The 22,613-nt window shown below is 51.5% G+C and overlaps 1 protein-coding gene across 16 annotated transcripts in view; it reads right to left on the bottom strand.

The window, feature by feature from the left end:
* Positions 1-22,613, bottom strand: part of NCOR2 (nuclear receptor corepressor 2) — a 260,599-nt gene that overhangs the window by 123,997 nt on the left and 113,989 nt on the right. For all 16 annotated transcript variants that reach the window (XM_069794863.1, XM_069794861.1, XM_069794859.1 and 13 more), the window contains 2 exons: positions 12,628-12,807; positions 6,071-6,184 (listed from right to left, as the gene is read on the bottom strand). In XM_069794863.1, the coding sequence (XP_069650964.1) occupies positions 6,071-6,184; positions 12,628-12,807 (294 nt within the window). The remainder of the gene's footprint in view (positions 1-6,070; positions 6,185-12,627; positions 12,808-22,613) is intronic.

Here is a 22,613-nt window from a genome sequence, read left to right on the forward strand (position 1 = left end):
GATTCTCAATGACTCCGTGCTAAATGTTTCAATTTTGTCTTTTTGGAAATCTTGCTAGCATGCACAAGTGTTAACAGCATCTAACCTCTGACCTTCCCATTTGTCCTCCAGGCTACCTGAAAGTCCATCATGCATCACCGAGCCAAGATGAGGCAACCCCAGAATAAAAGTTATCACACACAAAAGCAAAACGAATGCAGCCCTTTCAGCAGCCAAATACAAAATGCCCCCACCCCAACTACCGCATAAACTAGAGTTTGGAAAAAAAACCTTGCAGATTTAATGCTCGAAAGCAGTTTCACTGCTAAGGTTTTATTTACTGCACTAGCTCAGTGCTGACGATGCAGGCCTGATTCTTCCCTTTCTAATGTAAATCAGGAGTTCATAGAAAATCAGTTATACAGACATAAAATCCCCGTGGGATCTGAGTCACACTCAGTGCCTTTGAGTAGTTAACGGCTAGATTATACTTTGCAATGCTAAAAGCGTTCATTTATTTATTCTCTTATTTATGGATGGGGCATTAATGCTTTATGAAGGTATTTGAGGAGGGTAAACGGATAGCTGGGAACACGCTCCACACAGACACAACAGCAGCAGGGGGTGGAAAAAGTTCAAAACAATCCTTTGAATTCCAATTTTACAGCATAATGCTGAATTTATAGATAGATAGCTGCGCCCTTTTGAAGGAACAAGCACCGAGACAGAAAACGAATTAAAATTTAATCTTATTGATTTCCACCAACTCAATCCCAAGAGCGAGACAGACGCTGCTGCCTGCTTCCACTGCCTGCACTGCATCAAACCCAGTTTTTTGGAGGGCTGACAGCAAAGCAGGGATGGGCTCACGTGGCCACAAGCCATCAGCACCCAGAGCACGCAGGGGGACTCATCCCAGCCTTTGCCACGCTGCGGTGGGTCGCAGCACGCGGCGTCCCCTCCCTGGCACAGCGGTGGAGGGTGAAGTCATGCCGTGTCCTGACGCGACCTCTCCCTCTCCAATAAATGAGCTCAATGTTTTAGAGGAAAGTGGATGTGCGCTCGTTTGCAGGGACAGGTCTGACACAAGGATGGAGGCTGCTTTTCATCTGCTGGTCTCCGAGTAGGAATCCTGCCTGGCTCCGATGCAGAGCAGGTCTGCGGAGAGCCTTCTTCCACCCCGATATGGCTTGCAGAGAGCTGGAGATGGGTACATGCAGGCTCCATGTCGCCACAATGGCCGGAGAGAAGTCATGAGCACGTCTGCACACACACGTGCACGGTAGCTGATGGGGACTTCGGAGGAGAATTCACTCAGCCAAGTCAAGGTGGGCTGCTGGCATGGCCAGGGCTGCTGCGGTGCAGATTCCTCCAGGACACGCTGACAAGGAGAGCTCAGCCAGCCAAGCAGCCCAGGAAAGGCACGGAGAGCAATTTAGAGCAACAGCAATGCTGCCCTCCTCCCCATGCTTAGCAAGGGACCTGGAAATTTCCATTTAAAGCACAAAAACATCTTCAAGCCCAGGTATGCTCAATCAATTTCAAGGGAAGACAAGATGCAAGGAATCCCACGAACGGCCCAGCAGAATAAAGCTAAAATTATACACAGATGATCTGCCCTGGTTATGGGGACCTGAGGTGGAAGAAAGCTAAATTCTCTCAATACAGTAACGCATCCAAGAGGTGCAAATTAAAGCCTGCAAAGAGGCTGTGCCACAAAGCTACCACCTTAGAGGTGCCAGACCCAGCAGGGATCAGCTTCGCCCCACAGCGGAGACACTAAAGGTCGTTCACACAGTTTAATTTAGGAGATCCCCAACGCCTACATTGCTGTCAGTCTCTAGCAGCAACCGAGATGCCTGTCACAACCCAATTTCCCCAGGTAGCTCTGCACCACCCTGCCAGCACCCAGCTCTCAGAGAGAGGGGTGACGGGAACTGGCAAATGCACCCCATCCTGCACCCATGCATCCTGCAGCCGCAATGGTCCTCTGAGCTCCCCATTGCACCTTCTGAATGATCTCGGTGATTTTAGCACCCGTCGCTGTTTGCAAACATCTTTCTGTCTCCTCAAGGACTAAAAGCACTTTTGAAAATAGGACTCAGATGCTTCTGAAAATGCTACCCACTGTTTATTCTCAGTTTAGTCTACAGATAGTACCAAAAATGTTAACTTCCATTCTCATACACCCTTTCAGAAGTGGTACAGTTTGCACTCACAGTTGAAATTTTGGCTTGGATACACACATGTGTGTTTTTCTGTGTTACACTGCAAACATTTCCCAAAAGGTACTTTTTTTGTGTGCAACTTCACAGTTCATCTTTGGAGACAAGATAAAGTGGCTCCAGTCAGCACATACCCAGGGCAGGAGGCACCTGGATGTTCAATATCAACTGCCTCTCTATAATCCAAGTCTCCTAAAACCTTCCCAAATGCAACCACAGCCTCACAGTACAGGATTTCACCACAGTCAAGAGCAGCTTCTCTCCACTCTTCCCCAACGGAACCTGTACAGTCAACTTTTTTTTCTGGAAATCAATTACTTGTCCAGCAGAGTGTAGCAAGAGGGGATTACAGGTCACGTTTTCCACAATTATCCTTTCCGATGCCGAGGAACTTTTCAAATCGTACCGTTAAGTAGGTCACAAGAGGGAAAAGCAGTGCGATGGGTGTTTAGCATCAGCAAACCTGGATTTTGAGAAAATCAGATACAGGCCAGCACTGACCTGCATCCCAACCCCTCATCCATACCCAGCTCGGCAGTGAGAAAAATATATAGACTTCCATGATGAACCTTAAGCTAAAATTAGAAACCATTCACCCCTGCAAAGCCACAGCTATCGCCAAAAAGAAAGTAGGTCACAGAATGGCTGGCTAACTTGATTTTCTGGCATTTCTAGCTGCTCTGTCCTCATGTAACCTCTTCTCTCCCATGGACCATTTTTGGTGTCTCCTTTGTTCAGGGTATAACTGCACGCAGTGTGCAACTCCGGCACAGCCTGGCAGGAGCGGTGGGAACAGGCATGGTGGCACCCGCGTGCTCAGTGAAGCACAGACCCACGGTTCATGAAAAATTAAACTGGAGCCAGGCAACAGCCCCTCCACGAAGCGCACTGCCTCCCACCTGCTCTGGGATCGGCACAAAGGCTGGCTTTCTGCCCCTTCCACAGTATTGCTCCTTAAAGATCATTTCAGAGTTTGCCAGCTCTTCTGGGGTGCTTTGCTCTCTCACCTCTTCCCAAGGCCTGAATATCCTCTTTTTATTTGCATTTCTTACCACGCACTGCCTCCCTTAAGCAAGTTGCAAGCTGAGCGATATGAGTACACGAGGCTTTTCTTCCTTTTGTGCACAGGCTGCAGCCCTGGCTCAGCTGTTAGAGCCGCTTTTCCTGCAAGCGGACCTCGAGGCATCCAACTTCACTGCTTTTCTGCAGCACGGAAGAGCCAGAAAGGCTTAAAATTTGGCTCAGTGACCTTCCACACTCTAAATCAATATGTCTCTATCTGATTTGTGGCCCTTTGCTCCTACCAACTCACCTTGCAATGAAGTGTTACGCTGCAGCAAAGCCACAGGTCAGCACAAGCATGCCGGGAGCTCTCCCCACGTCCGACAGACAGCTGGGTACACGCAGAGGGTCTGCTGCCACCAAACCCACCCAAAGCAACCCAATGTCCGATCACCAGCCACTCTCTTCCACCCACGATCCCAACTGACACTGCTCCCACATCCTTTCCTCTTCCAGCTTTCCTCCACCTGGCCCCACAGGGAAGAGCGATCATCACCAAAAGGCATCCCAAACGTGTCCAACAGAGGTGAGAGGCTGAAAGCTGAGCCCAGGGATGCCCTTTAGAAGGATAATTGCATCCTGAATCCCACCTTTGTTACTGGAGCCATGGCCAAGGGCAATGCTGTTGGCAAGGCTCAGCACACCCTTCCCCTTGCAGCCCGCAGCTCAGCATCTCCCTGCTATGGTACTTAAAAGGGTCCTTCCATCGCCTGGCCTCAGCCATTACAATGGGCCAGCAAGGCTCTGTCGACTCTCCATTGCCTGGGAATAGATCATGTCCTTCTTCAAAGGAGGAACTTCCCTCCAGCCTGCTATGGTTTCTCTCAAGCAGAAGGGAAGGGTTGTTTGGTTTGAGTCTCCCACCCACAGACAGGCTTGCTTACACGCTACTCACAAGGGGACTTTACAAGAACAGGGGAAGAATCATCATTTACCCATCCCAGGGATCACGCAGACACAAACACGGAGCCAGATTTGAAATTATACAGACATTTGGTGTCAGACATGACCGTCGCTTGCTGAGCACCCACCTGGAACGAGAGCACCCTATCGCGAAGGTTAATAGCAAAACACTCCTGGTAGCAGCCTGGCTTCAAGGATCAGCATACCTCAGAATAAAGTCAGGCACGCTGACAAATGGATGCCACCAACTCTGAGCACTGTATGTGACAGTGTCCCAGGTATTACGGCTGCGCACTTTCAAGAAGAAATGTAGAACTTCATGCTTGACCTCTGCACTCTTTGTCACCACCCATGGAATCAGGCAGTAACCCCGAGGGACTGCCCTGAGCCACAGCAGAGGCTTCGAGAGCGTATCGTGTCTGCTGTGGAGGAGGTGATGGGAGACTCAGGGAGATGGGGGGGAAAGGGTGACCCTGCTGCTGGCATAGGCAGAGACAAAAGGTGACAAAGCAGGACAAGGGTCTGGCAGGACACTCAGTCCCAAACCAGGTCCAGCTAATGGGGGCTGCTACAACGCAGGCCGTTTGGGACGCAATGGCTGAAAATCACCTTTCCTTCCTGCCTCAGCACCATCACCCATTTCTTCCCCTTGTAACGTGGTCCAGGTACATGAGAGTGTCCAAGGAGCATGGGGCTCAAGGGAATAGGAATAAAAATGTTTGAGACCCCCCCTTTTTCTTTTTTTAACCTAACCACTTGTACAGGAGGCACAGCCATCTAGCCCAAGACCCCTGGAGAGGACACTTGGTGATGCCACGGGGAGAACAGCTTTGAGGAACACCCAGCACCTGCCCCTAAAGCCCAGTGTCTGTAAAACTATCACCAGCTGGCACTTGCTAATGCATCAAACACATCGACCTCAGTCTTCACCCACTCGCACAACAGACCGTGCCAGCATTGGGTTTCCTATTGCTCAGGGAGAGAAGCAGATGGAAAAAAGGAAAACCAGGAAAATTGCACTGCCTGGGAGCACAGGGTATGCGATTATTTTTTTTTTTTCTTTTTAGGAGTTGGGCACCTGGATTTCTGCAGCTCCCAGTGAAATCGCAGGCCTCGCAATTCAAAATAATTAGCGACTGGTAGTTTTCCCTTTATGCAAAATCATCCTTTTTATCCAACACCTAAATGAAAATGAATATGCTTGATTATCTACCAAAGGGCCCAATTTCCTAGCATCGCTCCGAAGCACACAGCAAAATCCATGTCTCCTCAGGCTGCTATTACAGGCAATGGCTGAGTGCAACAAATGAGCGGTCAAGGCAGAGATCCAGAGCCAGGGATGCCAGCCTGACCTTTGCTAATGCTATTTACAGCATCAAATATCCACAACTCCAGCCATGGCTGCGTCTACTTCCTTTCTCCTCCAGCCTGGGGGGCTCAGGGGAAGGCAGGACAGCTCTTAGCTGGCCTGCCAGTTTTGGGGCATCATGAATGTCCCCCTCCACCCATGCAGCCCACCCCGCCACACCAAAGCCCATCCTTTGAGGCAGTTTTCAACCAGGTTCACTCCCGGGGGAGAAGATGAAACGAGCTATTTAACAGACAGGGCTCTAAAGCATCTCCTGAACGCTTCAAATCTAAGGCTGATCACAGGAAACCCCCCAGGCAGTTCTTCAGAAGACATTTGTGCTCAATCCACACAGCAGAACGAGCTCCTCCTCGCAGCTCAGCCCTCTGTCATCACCGTCCCCAACCGGCTCCATCTATCCACCTCCCACGGCCTCCACCCCAGGGGTCTCACCCAGGGGAATCCCTCACCTACCCCTTACCAACCTCCCCGTCCCTGGCCATGGTGACACGGCACGATCGCACGTTTGTACTTCCATCGTTTCCAGACTCACCCTGTTCTCGTCGTAGATGATCTGCACCAAGCTGCGATGTTTGGACTCGATAGGAGGGGGGGAGATGGGTTTTTCAGGCTCTGGTGGTTTGGCTGCTTCTTCCTCCAACTGTTGCTGTGGAAGGAGAGGGGGGAGGAGGAGGGTGAGTCACAGCGAGAAACGCAGCCGTCCCCATCCACACGAGACTCTCTGCGGTGCCGCAACCGAGGCAGAAACCGCCATGGCAGAAGGCTTCCTGCGAGACACGGGCAGGCTCAGGCTGCGGAGGGACAGGGCGAGGGAGGAGAGCTGCGTAACATCCCCTGCCACGCAAGCGCAGCACTGTCCTGCCCCAGGCACCCGGCCCCGTGCAGGTGGGTTGGTGCTTTTTAGGCATGGAGGATGAGGACCTGCCTTGAACGAGCCTCCTGGAGAGGGCTTGAAGCTAGAAATAAGGATTTTACTGGAAACCCTTAAAGGGAACCACAGCTCCAGCCCAGCTCCCTGCTGCTACCTGCCTCCGGAGCTGCCGCCGTGCTGCAGGGAGCGGTGGAGGAGCGCGGGGCGAGCAGCAAGACTGCTCTCCACCTTCGGCGTTATCTTGCGAGGCTGTGGTTGGAGGAGACGCCTCAGGATGACTGTTCTCGATTAAATGACTTGTGCACCCGCTGCCCCTGCATCGTGCAGCCAGATGAGACAGTAAGTATGGCAGAGAAGGCAACACTGCTGTGAAAGCTGATGTCTCTGGTCAGAGTCAGCCTGATGGGACACGTGGCAGGCCTCCCAGCCAAGGTGAGAGATGCAAAGTGCTCAAGAGGGCAAGTAAGAGCTACAGGACTCCCTGCAGAAGACAGCACAGTGCTCAGACACGGGCCACCAAGGTACCCTTTGGTGAACTTTTACAGAGAGCCCAAGTACCCAGGTTGCAATGCCTGCAGCGTGAACGCGCCATGTGGCTCCGGCTGCCCTGGCAGGCACATGAAGAGCTGCTCAGGGCACCAACACAGCATCAGCTGCCTTCCAGCAGTCAGCCATTACACTCTCCTGGGAAGGTGGCTTTAAGACCCATTTCTCTCCTCCATTCACGCCGGACAAGCTGTCCTGAGCAGAAACCACCAATTAAGTCCAGGCTCCAACTAGAGAAAGCCCAGTAGGGGCGGATGGCCATCATCTGGGCGTCCTGCCCTCAGAGACAGCAGTGCCAAAATGCTCACTTTGTTGGCTCTTCTGCTTTCTTTCAGTCTTTACTGCATTGCCACAGCTCCACGTTTCACGGTATCTAGGCTCTGAGGTGCAGCAGCTGTGTGCAAAACTACAATGCACTGTCCCTGCCTCTGCTGGGACACACGCAATCCGAGGTGTGCGTCTCATCCCAAGCTTCACTCCCACTCACAGCAGAAACATGCAGGAGCTCAAGAGCTGCTCCCTGTACACGTCCACCACGTCCCCACCGCACATGCAGTAAAATGCACCCAGCACCAAAGCTGAGTTGAATGCTGACTACCCCCTTGGGAGATGGAAAGCAGAAGGGAGCACATCCACGTAGACACCTTTAGAGATCACTAATCTTTTAATGCGTTCCTACCCATCTGTGAGCCACTCACGTCACAGCAAACTTTAATTATAAAGCAGCGGATCTAAGAAAGCGCTTTCGAATATCACCGCGATCAGCGGACATATCTGACATATGACCTGCGCCTCCGGCTCTCCTGACGGGTGCGAGTCAGGAGGATACATCTGAGCCCTTCCAGTAAGTTTGAGGAACTGCTCAGCCAAAAGAGGAAATAACAGATTCCTCCAGGCTCCTCCTGGGGCCACGGGCTCCCTGCGAGGAGGGAGAGCGCACGCCGTGCACGGCAGCTGCGGGGCAGCACAGGCACGGGAGAGGGAGCGGCTGTTGAAAAACGCCTATGATTTTTTCACTGCTCAGCTCGGAATTTCCAAATCTTTGTATTTTTTTCCTGCAGCTGAAGCATTCCTTGTTGAAACAAAGGGAAAAGTGAGCAAGTCTCGTACTAGGAAGAAAATGCACCTGGGATTGACAGCAGTCGGCTTGCACTAGAGGCGAGCGCACCACCGTCCTCCCAGAGACAGCAGTATCTAGTGGTCCGAGAAGAAGGCGGACACCCAGTCCTCCTTCAGATCATCTCTGCTCCTGTTGACAACACCTTTAACAACACTAGGGCTGTAGGATGCAGTCCAAGAAAACACTTAAGCACCCAGATAGGTCTACTGGCTTGTCTGAGAAAACTCACACCCCTTAAATTAAATGTGTTTCAATGGATGAAGCAACCCCATGCTGTGGGCTCCACTCATGCTCCACCTCCCCACAGATGGAAATCTTTTCCCATACAGGGGAAAGCAGCAGCACAGGGAACACCGAGATATAGCCAAAAAATAGCCACACATGCCAGCCAGACAGCTGAGCATCGTCCTGGCTGGGGAGCAGGCTCTGGCAGAGACAGGACAGCCCAGGCTCCACACATAGGCATCAGCATGCCCACCTTGGGGTTTTAGCCTAGGGGTTACTCCAGCCACATGTGAGGACAGCCAGGGATCAGCCAGCTCAGACCACCTGCACCCTAGAAGGGGACAAACTTTCCCCAGCACTGCAGGGATCCATCCCTTCCTGCCTACAAAGAGCCACACTGCTGTGGCATGCTGAAGGCTCCAACCACACATGAAACAGCCCCAAAGCTCCCTTCTCTTCTCAACCATGGCTGTTTCTCAGGTGGCCCAAATAACAGCGCCATGCAAAGGCGACAAGAGCTCTTCAGGAAGCCATGGCTGAAACCACAGGCTGCAAAGCAGTTCTCAGCATCAGCCCCAGCACAGAAGCAATGCTTCCAGGCACCTGCCCGCTCTTGCTCGGTGTCCTAAGGCACCCCATCACACATCCTCACTCCCATGTGATAAACTCCAAAAGCTCCAAAGAAAGAGCCACCAAAAGGGATCAATCAAATCCTCTACTTCTCTTGGAGAAAATATTTGGGTTAAAAAAAAAAATGTCAGAAACTTGGCTACATTGTTCTGGAAACCCACAAAAATTCTGCAAAGCGGTTGGGTGTGTTGTAAGTGATTTCAGACAAGAGGATTTGATGGCGTATCAGGAAATGAAAGTTTGCCAGTAAGTGGAGGCTCATTAAAAGCAGCTCGTTAAAAGAAAAAATACAAATCTAATTATAGCTGAAATACAGTAGAGAATTAAACTCTACTCTCTGTGGCGTAACACTGTACGGTTATTAAAGGGCCAGATGCTAGAGGTAAGGATGCGGGCAGGGTCTGCAGGCAGCACACCTGATCGCAGCAGGTTCAGCCCATGACAGCTACCCCTGGGAGCTGTGGGAAATGGCAAAGCAAAATAGGTCAGGGTTCCCAGACACGGACAAAATGGATTTCTTAAAGGTCTGCCACAAAAGGTAGGCTGGGACTGTGACCTTTACAGCAAGAGAAGCGGGATGAGAGATGAGTCTTGACGGCTCCACACTCTCTCCCTCCCCACTCCCAGCAGCAGCTGCCCAAAAGCCCCCTCCTCTCCCCAGATGAAAGACACCGCAGCGATGTTGAAGGTACGCGAGATGCTATCGTTAGCCATAGCCCTGGCTCCTACAGCATCCACAGGCCAACCCATTTCCAAGTGGAGGTGGTGCCCTCTCCAGGTAAGAGTCCCTTTGGCTGGCCCACACGCTGCAGAGGGGCCACTGGAGCCTGCAGCACTGGCAGGAAGGTGGGTGACATTTCAGGAAGACCCCATCCCCACACGTACCAGCTCCCACGCTGAAGGGACCTGCCTGACAAAGCCAAGGTCCTTACACATGCACCCAGCTGCCACGCTGCCTTGCATTAGGCAGCCATCACCTGGGTACCAGGATGCTTCACCTGCCCAGGGCAGAGGAGAGGTCTTCCAGCCACAGGGCATCTCTGAGAACCACTTTCAAAGAGCCAGGAGAAGAACAGAGGAAACTTAGCCAGGAGATAAATGGAAGGGGAAACCCTGGAGCTCTTCCACCCGGCCGGCTCCACCTCCATCACCAGGTGGGAGTGTTGTACTCCCGCAGAGCCCGTCGCCAAGCTCGGCGCCCAGGGAGGCTCAGGCACCACTGCAGAGAACAGCCCAGTAGTTTATTTCTCCTTCAGATCCCCGGTACCGCTGCCAGGAATAAATGCATAAGGATTATCCTTCCCTGTCAGGAAGAGGGGGAGAGAGGACTCAGCGAGAGATTTAAGCGCATATGGTACATGAATGAGCGGGGGATGGCTGATGGAGGTGGCCTTCTGCCAGGGGTGCGCAGGGTTTGGGGAAGGTTTCTTAGCTTGCCGAAGACGTTTGCTTCTTGCAAAGTCCAAGCAGAGCCTTCCTTGCCATTTCTGGAACAACCAAAAAGGGAGAGATGGTGGATTGGGGTTGGTTGGGATTTTTTTTGCACAGCCTTTCCATACAAATGTATTTAATTACCCTGAGAAGGCCTCCCAAAGACAGAGGGGAAAAGCATTAGGATATTCCAGCTGCGTACAATTTCTCCCCTGCTCCGCTGCCTGTTCCTGCAGGAGCGGTATTCTGTTTCAGGCTGATTGCTTTCCCTCACTCGTCTTTCTCCTGTGCTGACAGCTCAGATGTACAGATGGACAATACGTTCCCGGAGCATCTCAGGCAGGACCCACCCCCTGTGAAAAAGCTTCCCCACACATGTGCCAGCTCTGCCGGAGGACCAGGCTGGGGAAGGATCCTGCTGGAGGGGAAAGGAGGCCATGTTGGGGGGGCGGGATTTGCTACCAAATGACTTTGCCACCATGTGCCAAAACAAAACAAAACAAAAAAAGAAGGGGGGGATGCTTTTACTGCCAACAGCCGCTTTCACCTTCTTCCCCACTCAGCAGAGCATTTTTGTGGGGAGGAAGAATCATAAAATTCGTTCAGAGGGAAGAAATAAAGCAACCAAGCAGCCAACAATAAAAAAAACCATTTCCTTATGGAAGGACAGCTTGATTTTAATGGCAAGGAGCATATGCTACTCCCGTCAGCTTGAATAGCAGCTCCTCAGCATCTCTGAAAAAAGTCAGGCAGTGGATCAGCAGAATTGTCAGTCCCCCCGGCTGCCATGAGAGGGACCTTCACTGCTGCGCTGGGCACGCATCCCACTCGGGAAGCCCTTCTCCAGAGTGGGAAATGATCATGGTTTGCACCTCCTTCCTCAAATACGAGTTAAAAGCATGGACCAGCAGCCAGACTGCCAGGTGAGAGAGAACACCAACATTTTGTCTGAGCTTCCTAGGATGGAGAGGGGAAGGGCTGGCTTCACCCAGCTCCCACCAAACCCAACAAGAGGAACCTCTGTTGTTTCCATCGCTCCAGGTGTTCCTTTGGCCCCTGCAAGCCGACACACAGGGCTGCTCCCTCACACCCCCAGCACAGCTGCTTCTGCCCACTCTTGGCTCCCTCTCCCTAAGCACTCCGATACCTCTGCAGATAAAAAGCAACACAAAAAAAAAAAGGTCCTTGTCATTAACTACACCATATTGTTTGAAAACAAAACCAAAACATCCTGCTTTGTCTTGCAGGAAAGAAAGGGATAGTATCTGGTACAGGAAAACATAGATCTGATGGGGAGAAAGGTCAAGGGCATACTCATCCTTGAGGAGCACTTGCCCCATGCGACAGCCCAAGTAGATGTTTTGCTCCACTCCTGAATTCCTGCTGCACACCCCTTGGGAGAGGTCGTTGCTCTCGGGCAGTTTGGGATTAGCAGCCGTCAGGGAGTTTAGAAACTGGCCCCAAGCAAAGGAAATAAAGCAACCAGTAAGAGGCGCAGAGGGAAGTGATTTGCTTTAGGGAGTGAAAGCCTTTAAGTCTGTGGGTTTTTTCACAGACGTCCCCCAAGGTTTTGTTATATTAATCTCTTAATGGGTTTATGGTAATTGTATACATGGCAATGTCGAGCAGGCAATCCTTCTGCTGGGGAGTGCTCTTGTGCAGGGGTAAAGCATTAACCGAGAAGATCACATTCAAATCCCTGGCTCAGGCACAGCCCTGACTGGAGTTGGACCAGATGCTGCTCACGGCTGCAGATCTGCAAAGCTCCGGAGAAGGGGACTGGATGCTCAGGAAGGGGCATTAAGACATCGCAGCAATGTGTTAAACAGCCCAATACCACAATAGTGGCAGCAACAGCACTGGGGAGAGACAATTGCTGGAACAGAAAAAGAAAAGACCTTGTGCTAATGCTGGGCTGTATGGACGACTCAGGCAACCCAGGCTGCGTTTCCAGCTCTGCCACTGACTGCTTGCATGACCACAGGCAAGTCACCTAGGACAGATTTTTTTTCTCTTTGAAGCACTCTGACATGCAAAAGAGCCCACAAGATGGGTTCCCAAAGCTCCCTTGTCTTGCAAATACCAGCCCCAGACTGCTGGCACAGCAGCAACCGCCCCATGCCACAACAACGAGCACGGACACAGAACATCCTGGTGGCACTGCCACTGCCACTTCCCCTCTGTGGATATGCATGGGCAAGGACAGGGCATAAGGCAGCACGCAGAAGCGAGGACGCATGCTCCCCTCCAGACCACAGCCTCTTACCTGCTTCTTCTTCAGCTTGGAGATCTGCTGCTCCACCATGGTGATCTCGCGGTCCACGCGGTCCATGTTCTGAATGAGCTCCTCCTTCGACAGCCGGGCCGGCAGGAGGTCCAGCTCGGCATCAGGGTGAGCAGGGCTCACGGGTGACACGGGCTCCAGTTTGCCAGGCAGGCCACGATCCTGGGGAGCATGAAACAACCAGGTCAGCTCTTTCCCAAGAGACTTTGAATTCTCCTCTCATCCTCCCACGCCAGCTGCCACAGCTCCCTGGCCCATTCCCAGCGCTCTGAGACACACACACCCCTCAAAAAACCTGCTAGACTAAGCAGTACCAGTTGCCAGATCACATCACCGCAGTGCTCCGCAACCTCTAGTGTCTCCAGAGAGCACCAGGTTAGTCTCCCAGGGACATGACAGCAGCTCTTCCTCCTGCCAAAGCCTCGGAGGCTCCCACCACCTTCGGTGCTACCTGCACTCCTACAGGATCAATAAACCCATCCATATTCAGGAGCTCCCAGCAGCACCATCCCTTCACATCTCAGCAGCCAGCTCAAGGCTACATCTTCTCTGCAAAAATGAGGTAGCCACAGACATGTCCTCCTTCGACACAACCACGGCCACGCTGGACAGAAGAATGGCATTAACCACGCTGAACGAGACGGGGCTATGAGGGCAGCCCCCAGGAGGAAGGACTCCCCCCATCTCTTTCATGGAGGTCCTCCTCCACGTCTTAGTAAATTCTGGGGGAGCTCCGAGTGTTAGATGTCAAATGCATCCATCCAGAAATGGAGAGAAAGGGGATAGGCAAGGTTAGCCAAGATAAAGATAGACTGAACTGATGAAAACCAGCTTTTTGCAAATTCCAGGTAAAAAGGCTCTCAGCTCAACAAGATCCTTCAAGTCAGAGACCGGATGGATCAGCATAACCTCCGTGGCCGTCACAGGGAGCAGCTCTAATGACCATGAGCTGGAGGCAGAGGAAAAACACATCAAAACATTCAGCTTCACCTTCAGCAACGCAACAGCTTTGCTGAGCCCAACGAGCTGGTATCGCATGAGCATCCCAGAGCGACAGCGCCTCACCTGCACACCACCCTTCACCTCTCCAGCTCCAAATGAAGGAGCCCATCTCCTGCAAACACAAGTTGCATGCCTGGATGAGTTTGCCCACCACTGATGAACGCACCTGGGATGAAGCAGCTGTTTAATAGCCACCAGCCACACAGACGGGGATCACGGCATACCAGCAGCCTACCCTGACCCAGGACACTCCTCTCTGGCAGCTACCCAACACCTTAATTAAAAGTTTATCTATTAATTTGCTTAGTGAGTGGATGGATTTCTTTTCCTGGAGGGGATAGGAAGAGGAGCTGTGGCTTGGTTTGTAACTGTAAACCACTGCCAGGCTGGGCAGCCAACACACTGCAGCTGCTGGGGCAGGGGAGAAAGGGGGAGGCGAACAAATGAAGAAGTTCATACAACTTTGCTACCTTCATTACAGCAGCCCTGCAACTGTGGACAAAGCTGACGTTGTTCTGCGCCAACAGGCGCTGAGCATCCTCCCCTCCGCACTGACTCACAGCCACCAGCAAGTGGCCAGGGCTACCCACCGACCCTCTCCCCAGGCTGGTCCTCCTGTGGGGGCAACGGTGACGTGATGGAGCTTGGTGGCACTGGGACAGCAGGGACCCCTCTGTGCTCCTCCATCTAGCAAGGCACATGGATGGTGGCCCTGGGTTGTTCGCCAGCTCTGTTGCAGCTCACTCCAGACACGGCGAGCGTGCAGATGCCACCTTGGCACTGTTCGGCATCTCAATAGCATCTGCTTACCATGAAGCAGAACCATGCAGGGTGGCCTCCTCCCTGCTGGTGGTGGGGATGAAGCACAGTGAGCTCCCTCCTGGCGAGGCTGCACCCACAGCCTGACAAAGCTACAGGGGACCTGGCTTCAAAGGCAGTCCCTGCCTGGTAGGGCTGTGCTGAGATGAGCTCTGTCCTATTCCCCTCCGCAAGGGATGGGCAGCATCATCCACAGCAAAGCTGGAACAAGGGGAAGCAAAAGAGGATGTTTCCCAACAAAGTGGCCATGTCCCAGGACACCAGCATCCTTCACTGGCACCTTCACCCTCCTCTCCCCTGCTAGATCCTGTTGCAACTGAAGGAGACATCAAGCCAGACAGGGGGGATACACTGCTGGATGCAGCCTGGAGTCATCAACGCCCTTCCCACTGCTGCCATCAAAGGACAGAAAGCAAAGGAGCAACCTAAAACCCCTTCCTCACTGTCCTGCGTGGGGCTCATCCAGCCTTAAGAGCATAAAAGCACCAGAAAGCTAAGTTGGTTGTTTCCAGCATCCGTTCAGAAGAGAAAATAGAAGAACATCAGAGGTTTCTGGAGAATCCCAAGAAGCAGATCCTGTCTTGTTTTCTTCCCCAGCATTAGACACCCAAATTGGTCAGTCTGCTGCAGCGGGAAGGCTTTGTGCTCTCCACAACTGGGTTGGTTTCTTTTGGTGGGTTTGGGTTTTTTTCAAGCCAAGAGGAGCAGGACAACCATAAGAAGCAAAAGATAAATCAGGTGTTCATAAAATCTCGTTCAGATTAAGGCATGGGAAGCAGAAGTGGCAGTGGCTTGTAGGTGGGTAGGTTTTTCTAAAGGTAAGCAAGCTGCCTGCCAAAAATGCAGGAAAGACCTCTCTGTGCACATGAAACAAAAGATACTATCTCATGTCTGCCAATATGCAAGACAGGGCATCTTTAAACTCCTACTTGGCACAAAACCCTTTGGAAACCTGGTTTCTGATACATTTTTATCTTTTTGCCTTGCAGAATCTGAAGTAAAATAGCAGCAAAGCTGAGTAAGGGAAACAGCTACAAGTCACCGCATAAAAACCATCATCATCTGATATTAGATGATTATAGCAATAAAAAGAGGCAATGTCCCTGGACCTCAAATAACTGGTCACTGTCATTTTACAAGCACCTCTCTAAATAAAGGAAATGACAAGCAGCAAGAGGAAGGAAAAACCAAAACTAAAGGCAAAAAAAACCCAAAACACATCTTGCCCGTGGAATCGTGAAGTCCAAAAAGCAGAGCTCCTGTATTTATGCAAGGCACGAAGAAGCCCTTCTTCTAAATCACAAAAATGGGTTGAAAAGAGGTTTGCAAAGGCCAGAGTCCACCCAGAGCCTGGGGTGGACTCTAATGGATAGAGATATTTCAACTAGTGCTCTGTTTTCTAGCACTCTCAAGAAGCCACTCAAAATATGTTCCTCTGCTTCAGCTAGTGTCATACCCAGACTCTGAACAAGTGCAGTGTGAAACGTGAAATTCTCCTTATTAACGTGAAGTCAGACTTCGAAACCAACATGAGCTGGGAGAGCTGGAATAAATCTGCTGGAGGGAAGAAAACAATTACTGCATTACTCAAGTTGATATTTTCTCAGTAATTATACTGTTTCCATGTGATTTGTTTTTATACACAGCTAACAGCTACTGTAGTTCCTGTTTATCCCTGGCCTTATTATTACGTGATTTATATGATAACAAGGGTGGGCGAGCAGGGGGCAGAGGCTGCATAAACCTTCCCGCAGCAAGAGGAGATGCTGGCACTGAAGAAAACAATTATCACTAGAGGAGTCTATCAAAGAGCAAGTCCAGGCTTTGGGGGTGGATTTCTTCTACACGTTTTTATTCCTAACATAGATAACATTAACGGAGCAAGCATGCTACACGCTGCTAGGCAGTGGCTTTAAAAACATGGGAGAAAGAGGAGAAAGGAAAAGCATAAGCCAACTGCCCATCTATGCCATGAAGAGCAAGTAAGCCTCCAAGTAAATTCGATGTCCCTGCTTTCAGACACACCAGCAACCAGGTCCACAAGAGAAAAGATGGTGAGAACCCCAACCTTGGTCCCAGGACATGCTGGAACCTGCACCAGACCATCGCCGCGTCCTTATTTTGTATTACTGACCCACCTTGCGATGCTCCCAGGGCACTCGCGGGAGTTGGTGGGATGGAGAAGGGCATCCGTGCCATGCGTCAGCTCAGCACCTATGGCTGGATGCAGCCCAACCTCCTCGAAGGGTAATTTTTCTTGGCTGTTTCCCCACCCTCAGGAGACGGCAGAGCAGAGGCTCCGCTCCACCTGCGCCTAACTCTTGCTGCAAAATGCATTTTCACCTCTCTGATCCCCTGACCGCACCGGCTGCCGCTTCAAAACTACACCAGTGGAGCTTCAAAGCCTCCACACCCCCAGTCGGTGCCTGTGTAGCACTGGTGTGTACCGAGCGAACAGAGCCGCTTGCTTGGGACGACCCTCAGGATCTCTAGCACGGCACCACGGTGTTTGCCCTACATATCGTCTTCAGTAAGTCCTGGTCTCTCTCTGCCTTTCTAAACCAGATCATTAATGATGTTCCCCCAAGTCCAGGACAGAGATTTGGGGATGCCGATGTCACCTCTTCCACAGTCTGTTCGCTTTCTAATTATCAGCTGGTAGCAGCGTTTTCTGCTGGAGCACCGGGAGGGATTAAGAGGTGTTATCTCCAACTCCTGCCCACTCGCACATCTTGCGTCCTTGCAGGCTGGAGAAGATTGCCAAAGCAGGCAGGATGGGCCGGGGCTGCTCAAATTGTGCTCATATTAATTCCCCCCCCCCCCCCCCCAAAAAAAAAATCAGGAACAAAGGGTGGGCTTGTGATCAGGGTGGCCTGCCTGCGAGGATGCCTCCATCACCCAAGCCCCTCATGGCAGCACAGAGCTACTGAACATCGCTGAACTCTACCAACCAACACCAGCCCCAAACCCCCGTCCGTGTGAGGCTGTGCCACACGGCAGAGACGGCAGCTTGTTCTCCCCGTCCAGGAACCCGCGGCATCGCGGCATCGCACACCCCAGCAGACGCAGAGCCCCGGGGCTTTCCCACACTCCCTGGGACGAAAACCAAGCAGGAGAGACAACACCCCACACCTCCGTCCATCAGGTTTTAAGGTAAAAACAAGCATATAAAACTCTTAAACGGGCCAAATACAGACCAAAGGATTATTTTTTTTAACTGGAAAAGTATCCAACACATTCCGGCATAACAGCAGCCCCGAGATGACAGCACTGACGGGGCAAAAAAGTCAAAGGGGCTGAAAACTAACATCTCGTTTCCCTAGGGAGACGTGCAAGTACGAAGTCAGAGAGCCTGAGCAGTGAAAAGTACATCGTGTTATTGCAATTCTTTTGTTCGTGACCATCTGCTGCACTAATGGCTCTTTCAGCAGCCCAACCTTTCAAACGGGGTTTTAATTCTTAAATACTGCTGGCTCTCAGCTGGGCTGCATCCCCACAGCCGTTCAAAGAGCTGCCGAAGCGGGATGTGGATGTGCATGTTGGTGTGTGCAGCATGACTCCAGGGAGCACCTACGGTGTTGTTCACCAGCCGTGAGCACACGGGCATTCCCGTGCAAGGCTAACCAGTGCTGATGCCACGTGTGGGACCAAGGCATCACCCACATCCTTCCTCCATCCCCACGCTCCATGGCACGTGCAGCAGGGGAGACGAGAAAAACAGGGATTGCTTTCACTGGATGCCGCCCAGTACGTGCTCTCATGGGAATTCATGAAACTGGAGACTAAGGAGCTGTCTGAAGACAAAGCTGATTTTTTAATTTAATTTCTTTTTAAATAAATCTGTGACTTTATGAGAAGGCCTATGAAATTCCTTTCCCCTGTAATCCAGCTGAATTCCACACAGCCAGGGCAGAAAATATCCCAACAATTTCTAAGCTTGCACGAAAGTAGGTCAAAAAACTTCCCCAATGTTTCAACAGCTTGAAGCAATTTAATTGCAAAACCAGTACCAAATGCTGACCCTCCCTCCCCACCCCCCACCAGCAGATTTACGAGGGTGGTAAAACCTTGCCAGCGAGTGTTACAGTTAAATGCACTAACCAAAGCCTAGTATCTGGTCTTGCAAAACTTGCTTGTGCTCAAAAAAGCTGTTCCACAGTGCTTATCCTTAACAGATGCTGTCTCTGGACCTCAGGATCGCAGGATATTACAGAAGCGGCAGCAAACAAGGCTTATGGACTCAGAGGTAGCCTAGAATAACGGGTCAAATCTGGAAAACCTTACTCAGGCAAACTCCCACCAAAGCCTAAGGCATTATCCAGACAAATGGATGTTGCGCCTTTCATTACCTTTTTGCGTTTCCCCATTAGTGGATAATAATTGCATTGAATGCGTACGTTCCCTACTGACTTCACAGGAGTGATGAATTCTCACCTACCCATCTACTCATTACAAAGAGGAGCTAATTGCTCCACCTCTCATTAAGAATTGCCCAACATTGCCTATTCTGCATTGCTGGATTTTCAGTTGACCCTAAGTTTGTTAAAACATTAACTGTCTGGACTGAAATTTTCCATCCTGAATATTTGCTTCAGGCATTTTTAGGCTTTCTTTTTTCCCCTAAATAGTAAATTTCAGCCAAAACAACTCTGCCGCTTCCAAGAACAAGTTTACAGGAAAATATGCCTTTCTGCAACGTTCAGAAAGATTCTGGGAACCTTTTCTTTGGGCATCATCGGCACAGTTGACACATCTGGCAAGACTACTCTCTGCCAGTGATTTGTCTTTTGTTAACTCTGAAAAAGTGTCCAAGTTAAAAAAAAAAAAAAAAATCTCATTTTGGTGCTTGCCTAGGCAAATGACTTTGAACCAAGCAAGCAAGTGGAGTGGGGTCGTGGGTAGCTCCAGGTCAGGTATCGCACTCTGCCTATACTCCTGCAAAGGGAAGGAAAGGGCTGAGCTGGAAGGACCTTCCTGGCATGTGTGGAGCGCTCCAGGCCAACAGCAACAAGTGCCCTAAAAGAGCTGTGAATAACTGCAGGAGTCGTGGTTTGGACAGCAGGTAAAGCCTGAGACCACCCACCAAAAGATAAGGATGAAGTAAAGCAGCCAGCGACCCGCTCGGCACAAGATGGAGGCCACCCTGGGCACTGAATGGAGGGTCACGTAAAGCAAAGATGCTGTCCCGATGCTTTCAGCAAATAAGGGGGAGGACAAGTTAAGGTTGTCAGGGTAGCCCGTAGAGCAGCAAGCTCTTCCACTCCTCCGTTTGCAACTTTAATGTTCTTTCAAGAATTTGTCCGCCCACAGCATCACTTCACCTGTGCTGTCATTGCCCCAAATGTCGTGCTGCTGAGAACATCATTGTCCCTGTAACACACCACCTCAGCCCTAAATCCCCATATCCCCTTCGCAAACTCAAACCCATTTGTTTAAACGAGCAGGGCTTCCACTAACCTGGAAGACAAGCAGGCAGAGGAGCCCCTCGCAGCCTCCCCTCTGCCAGCCCTGGCAGAGCCCGGGCGCAGGAGGACGGTGGCAGCGCCTGCCAGGCGCGTCCCGCTCGCAAGCCACCTCCCGCGCTGCGGCAGGGACCCGGCTCACCCTACGGCTGGAGCCAGGAGGAAAGCATCGGTGTCTCGGTTTGAAGAGCAAAACCGCTTCTTCGGGGAACGGCACTGGCTTACGGCGACGGAAAACAACCACGAAATTACAGCGCTGGGGAGGCAAAGGTTTGCGTGAAAAGGGCACCAGGCACATAACCCATCGGTTTAAGAGCATGTCACAATCCTGCGTCAGGATATTCAAAACCGCGACTCGAGCGACTAAGACATCCCTTGGGTTTACAGAGGCCAAAAGGAGGGGGCCGCCCCGAGCTCACCGAAACGCTCGGGAGGTGCGCGAACAAAATACGAGAGAGACAAGCGCTCATGTGATGTCTCTTAAAAAGGAGTGAACTGTGAAAAACGCCTCTGATTACATTAAGCACAAAGGCAGGGAGGCAAATTTTTAATTGCCCAATTTGGCACTCAGCCAGGGCAGTGGGGTTAGCACCTCCTGGCTTTGCAGAACCAGATTTTAAAGGTAACGGGGGAGCTCATTGCAGAGCCGGCCACCGCTCCTCCCAGCAAAGGAGCTGGTTTGCTGGGGCTGAAACCACACCTGCCTTCCCTGGAACCAGCTGACTTCAGGCAGCTTTCACAGGTACCTCTGAATTATTGCCACAGACTTCCACGGAAACGTGGGACACAGTGACATGGCCTCATGCGACCATCACCCTCTCCCGTTTTTGCATTTCCCCCTGTGGCTGCTGCTCAGCGAGTTTCTTTAGGGAGACCCCCAGGGAGGCAAGAGGGGTCCCCTACCTGGGAGCGCAGGCAGTCGGTGCACAGCTCCCAAACCTCCTCCAGCAGGCTGGGAAGCACCCTGTCACCAAACCCAACAAACCCCAGCGGAACGTAACACTTACTCCATGCCTTTGGAAGTTTTAGCCTCGCACCTTTTTTTTTTTTATTTTTTGCAACACCACCCATCCTCTTTCAACTGCCACATGCAGTAAAGCAAGGTCCCAGTCTTTCCAGCACAGCAACCACACAGAGACGTAGCATTAAGGTCCATGTTAATCCCAGCAGGTGTATTCTCCCTGATTTGAGGATGCTGGAATAGTCCCTACCAAATCCCAACTAGTTCTCAAGAAGGTAGAAAGCCCTCAAGCCCTAGATGCCACTCTAAAAGCAGGATGGAGTTTGCCTTTTGTAAAAAAGGCCTCTGCAGAAAAAAATCCCTGCTTTTATACTAGTACAATACTCAAACGACCACACGAATGCCATCACACACGTGTGACAGTGCCTGCATCAGCACACGTTAGTCCCGCAGAAGCGGGAGGCAGGCAACCGCATCTGCTTTTATCTGCCCTCCGCTAAGCATTGCGTTAAAACACAAAAGTCATTTCACCGCAACAGGCACAGCTACACCAGTCAAAAAGCAGGTGGGCAACAAGTCAGCATGATTAAAGATACTGCAGCGTCCTGTGTTACAAACACAGGGCCAGATCCTGAGCCAGGCTCAGCACCACCCAACACCCACCGCTGTCCAGGGGCACTGGGACACGCAAGCCCCTGCTCAGGATGGCTGGGAAAAGCAGGGCATTGCTCCGCAGCTCGGATGTGCCCAGCGAACCTCCTCCTCTGCTTGCAGGAGCCTCAGCTTGGCGATTGGAAGGGTGCGCCCGGGTTGGTGCCGGCGTGGGGAGGGCAGGGCAGCAGGACCCCCCTGCTCAGTCCAGCCCAGGCGGGGAGCGGGTCCTACCCTGCACCCCAGGAACCTCCAGCTCGTTCACTGGGTGACACCAGGTGCGTCCTCCAGCACATGGACAAACATGGGGGAGGGAAAATCCACCACGGCAGCTTCTAAAAAACCTCACTTATTTAAAAATAAAAAATTGAGGGGAAATGAAAAGACAAAAGCCCTTCTCAGCCTGGTGTTATCAAGCAGAGGAAATGAGACTTCTAAAGCTCCCATTCAGAGAAGAGTGGGGGGGAGAGAAATCCCACTCCAGACGCACTTGAGCGAACAGCTTTTGAAATGGAAATGTCGCTCTTCAGAAACATTTAAATTTCCTCCTACTGCCAGGGAGGAGGAAGGAGGCAGAAGAACGAGCAGAGACTCCTCAGCTATGCAAATCCAAACGGGGGGTCCATTCAGGGCAGCACCCCGGCGGCCCTGTCGAGAGGGGATTTGTCAGGGAGTTAATCAGGACCGGCACACGGTATTAATATCAGGAAGTCAACTTGAAGGGTCATCAGGTTTAGAGGGGAGGGGAGGGAATGAATGAAGACAGCTCTATTTAACCACGGCCACAAGTAAGATCTACCTAGAGGCTGCTCGCGCTCCCTCCCTCCGTTCTCCCTGCACAACCATCACCCAAATTACTTTCCCCGAATCACAGAGGTTGAGCTGCCTACTGAGAAGGAGCTTGACTGATGGAAAAAGGAAATGCAAGCAAGACCTGAGACAGTTTGAGCAGTGGCTGAGGTGCATTGTGGGACCAACCCAAACCTCCCCTTACATGCAAGAGCCGTTGCACCAAGCCAGGATCACCAACAACTGCCCTGGGGACTCCCAGCACATGGGGCATAGTTTGACAG

Source organism: Haliaeetus albicilla, chromosome 10, assembly GCF_947461875.1.
Source record: "Haliaeetus albicilla chromosome 10, bHalAlb1.1, whole genome shotgun sequence".
NCBI classification, from domain to species: domain Eukaryota; kingdom Metazoa; phylum Chordata; class Aves; order Accipitriformes; family Accipitridae; genus Haliaeetus; species Haliaeetus albicilla.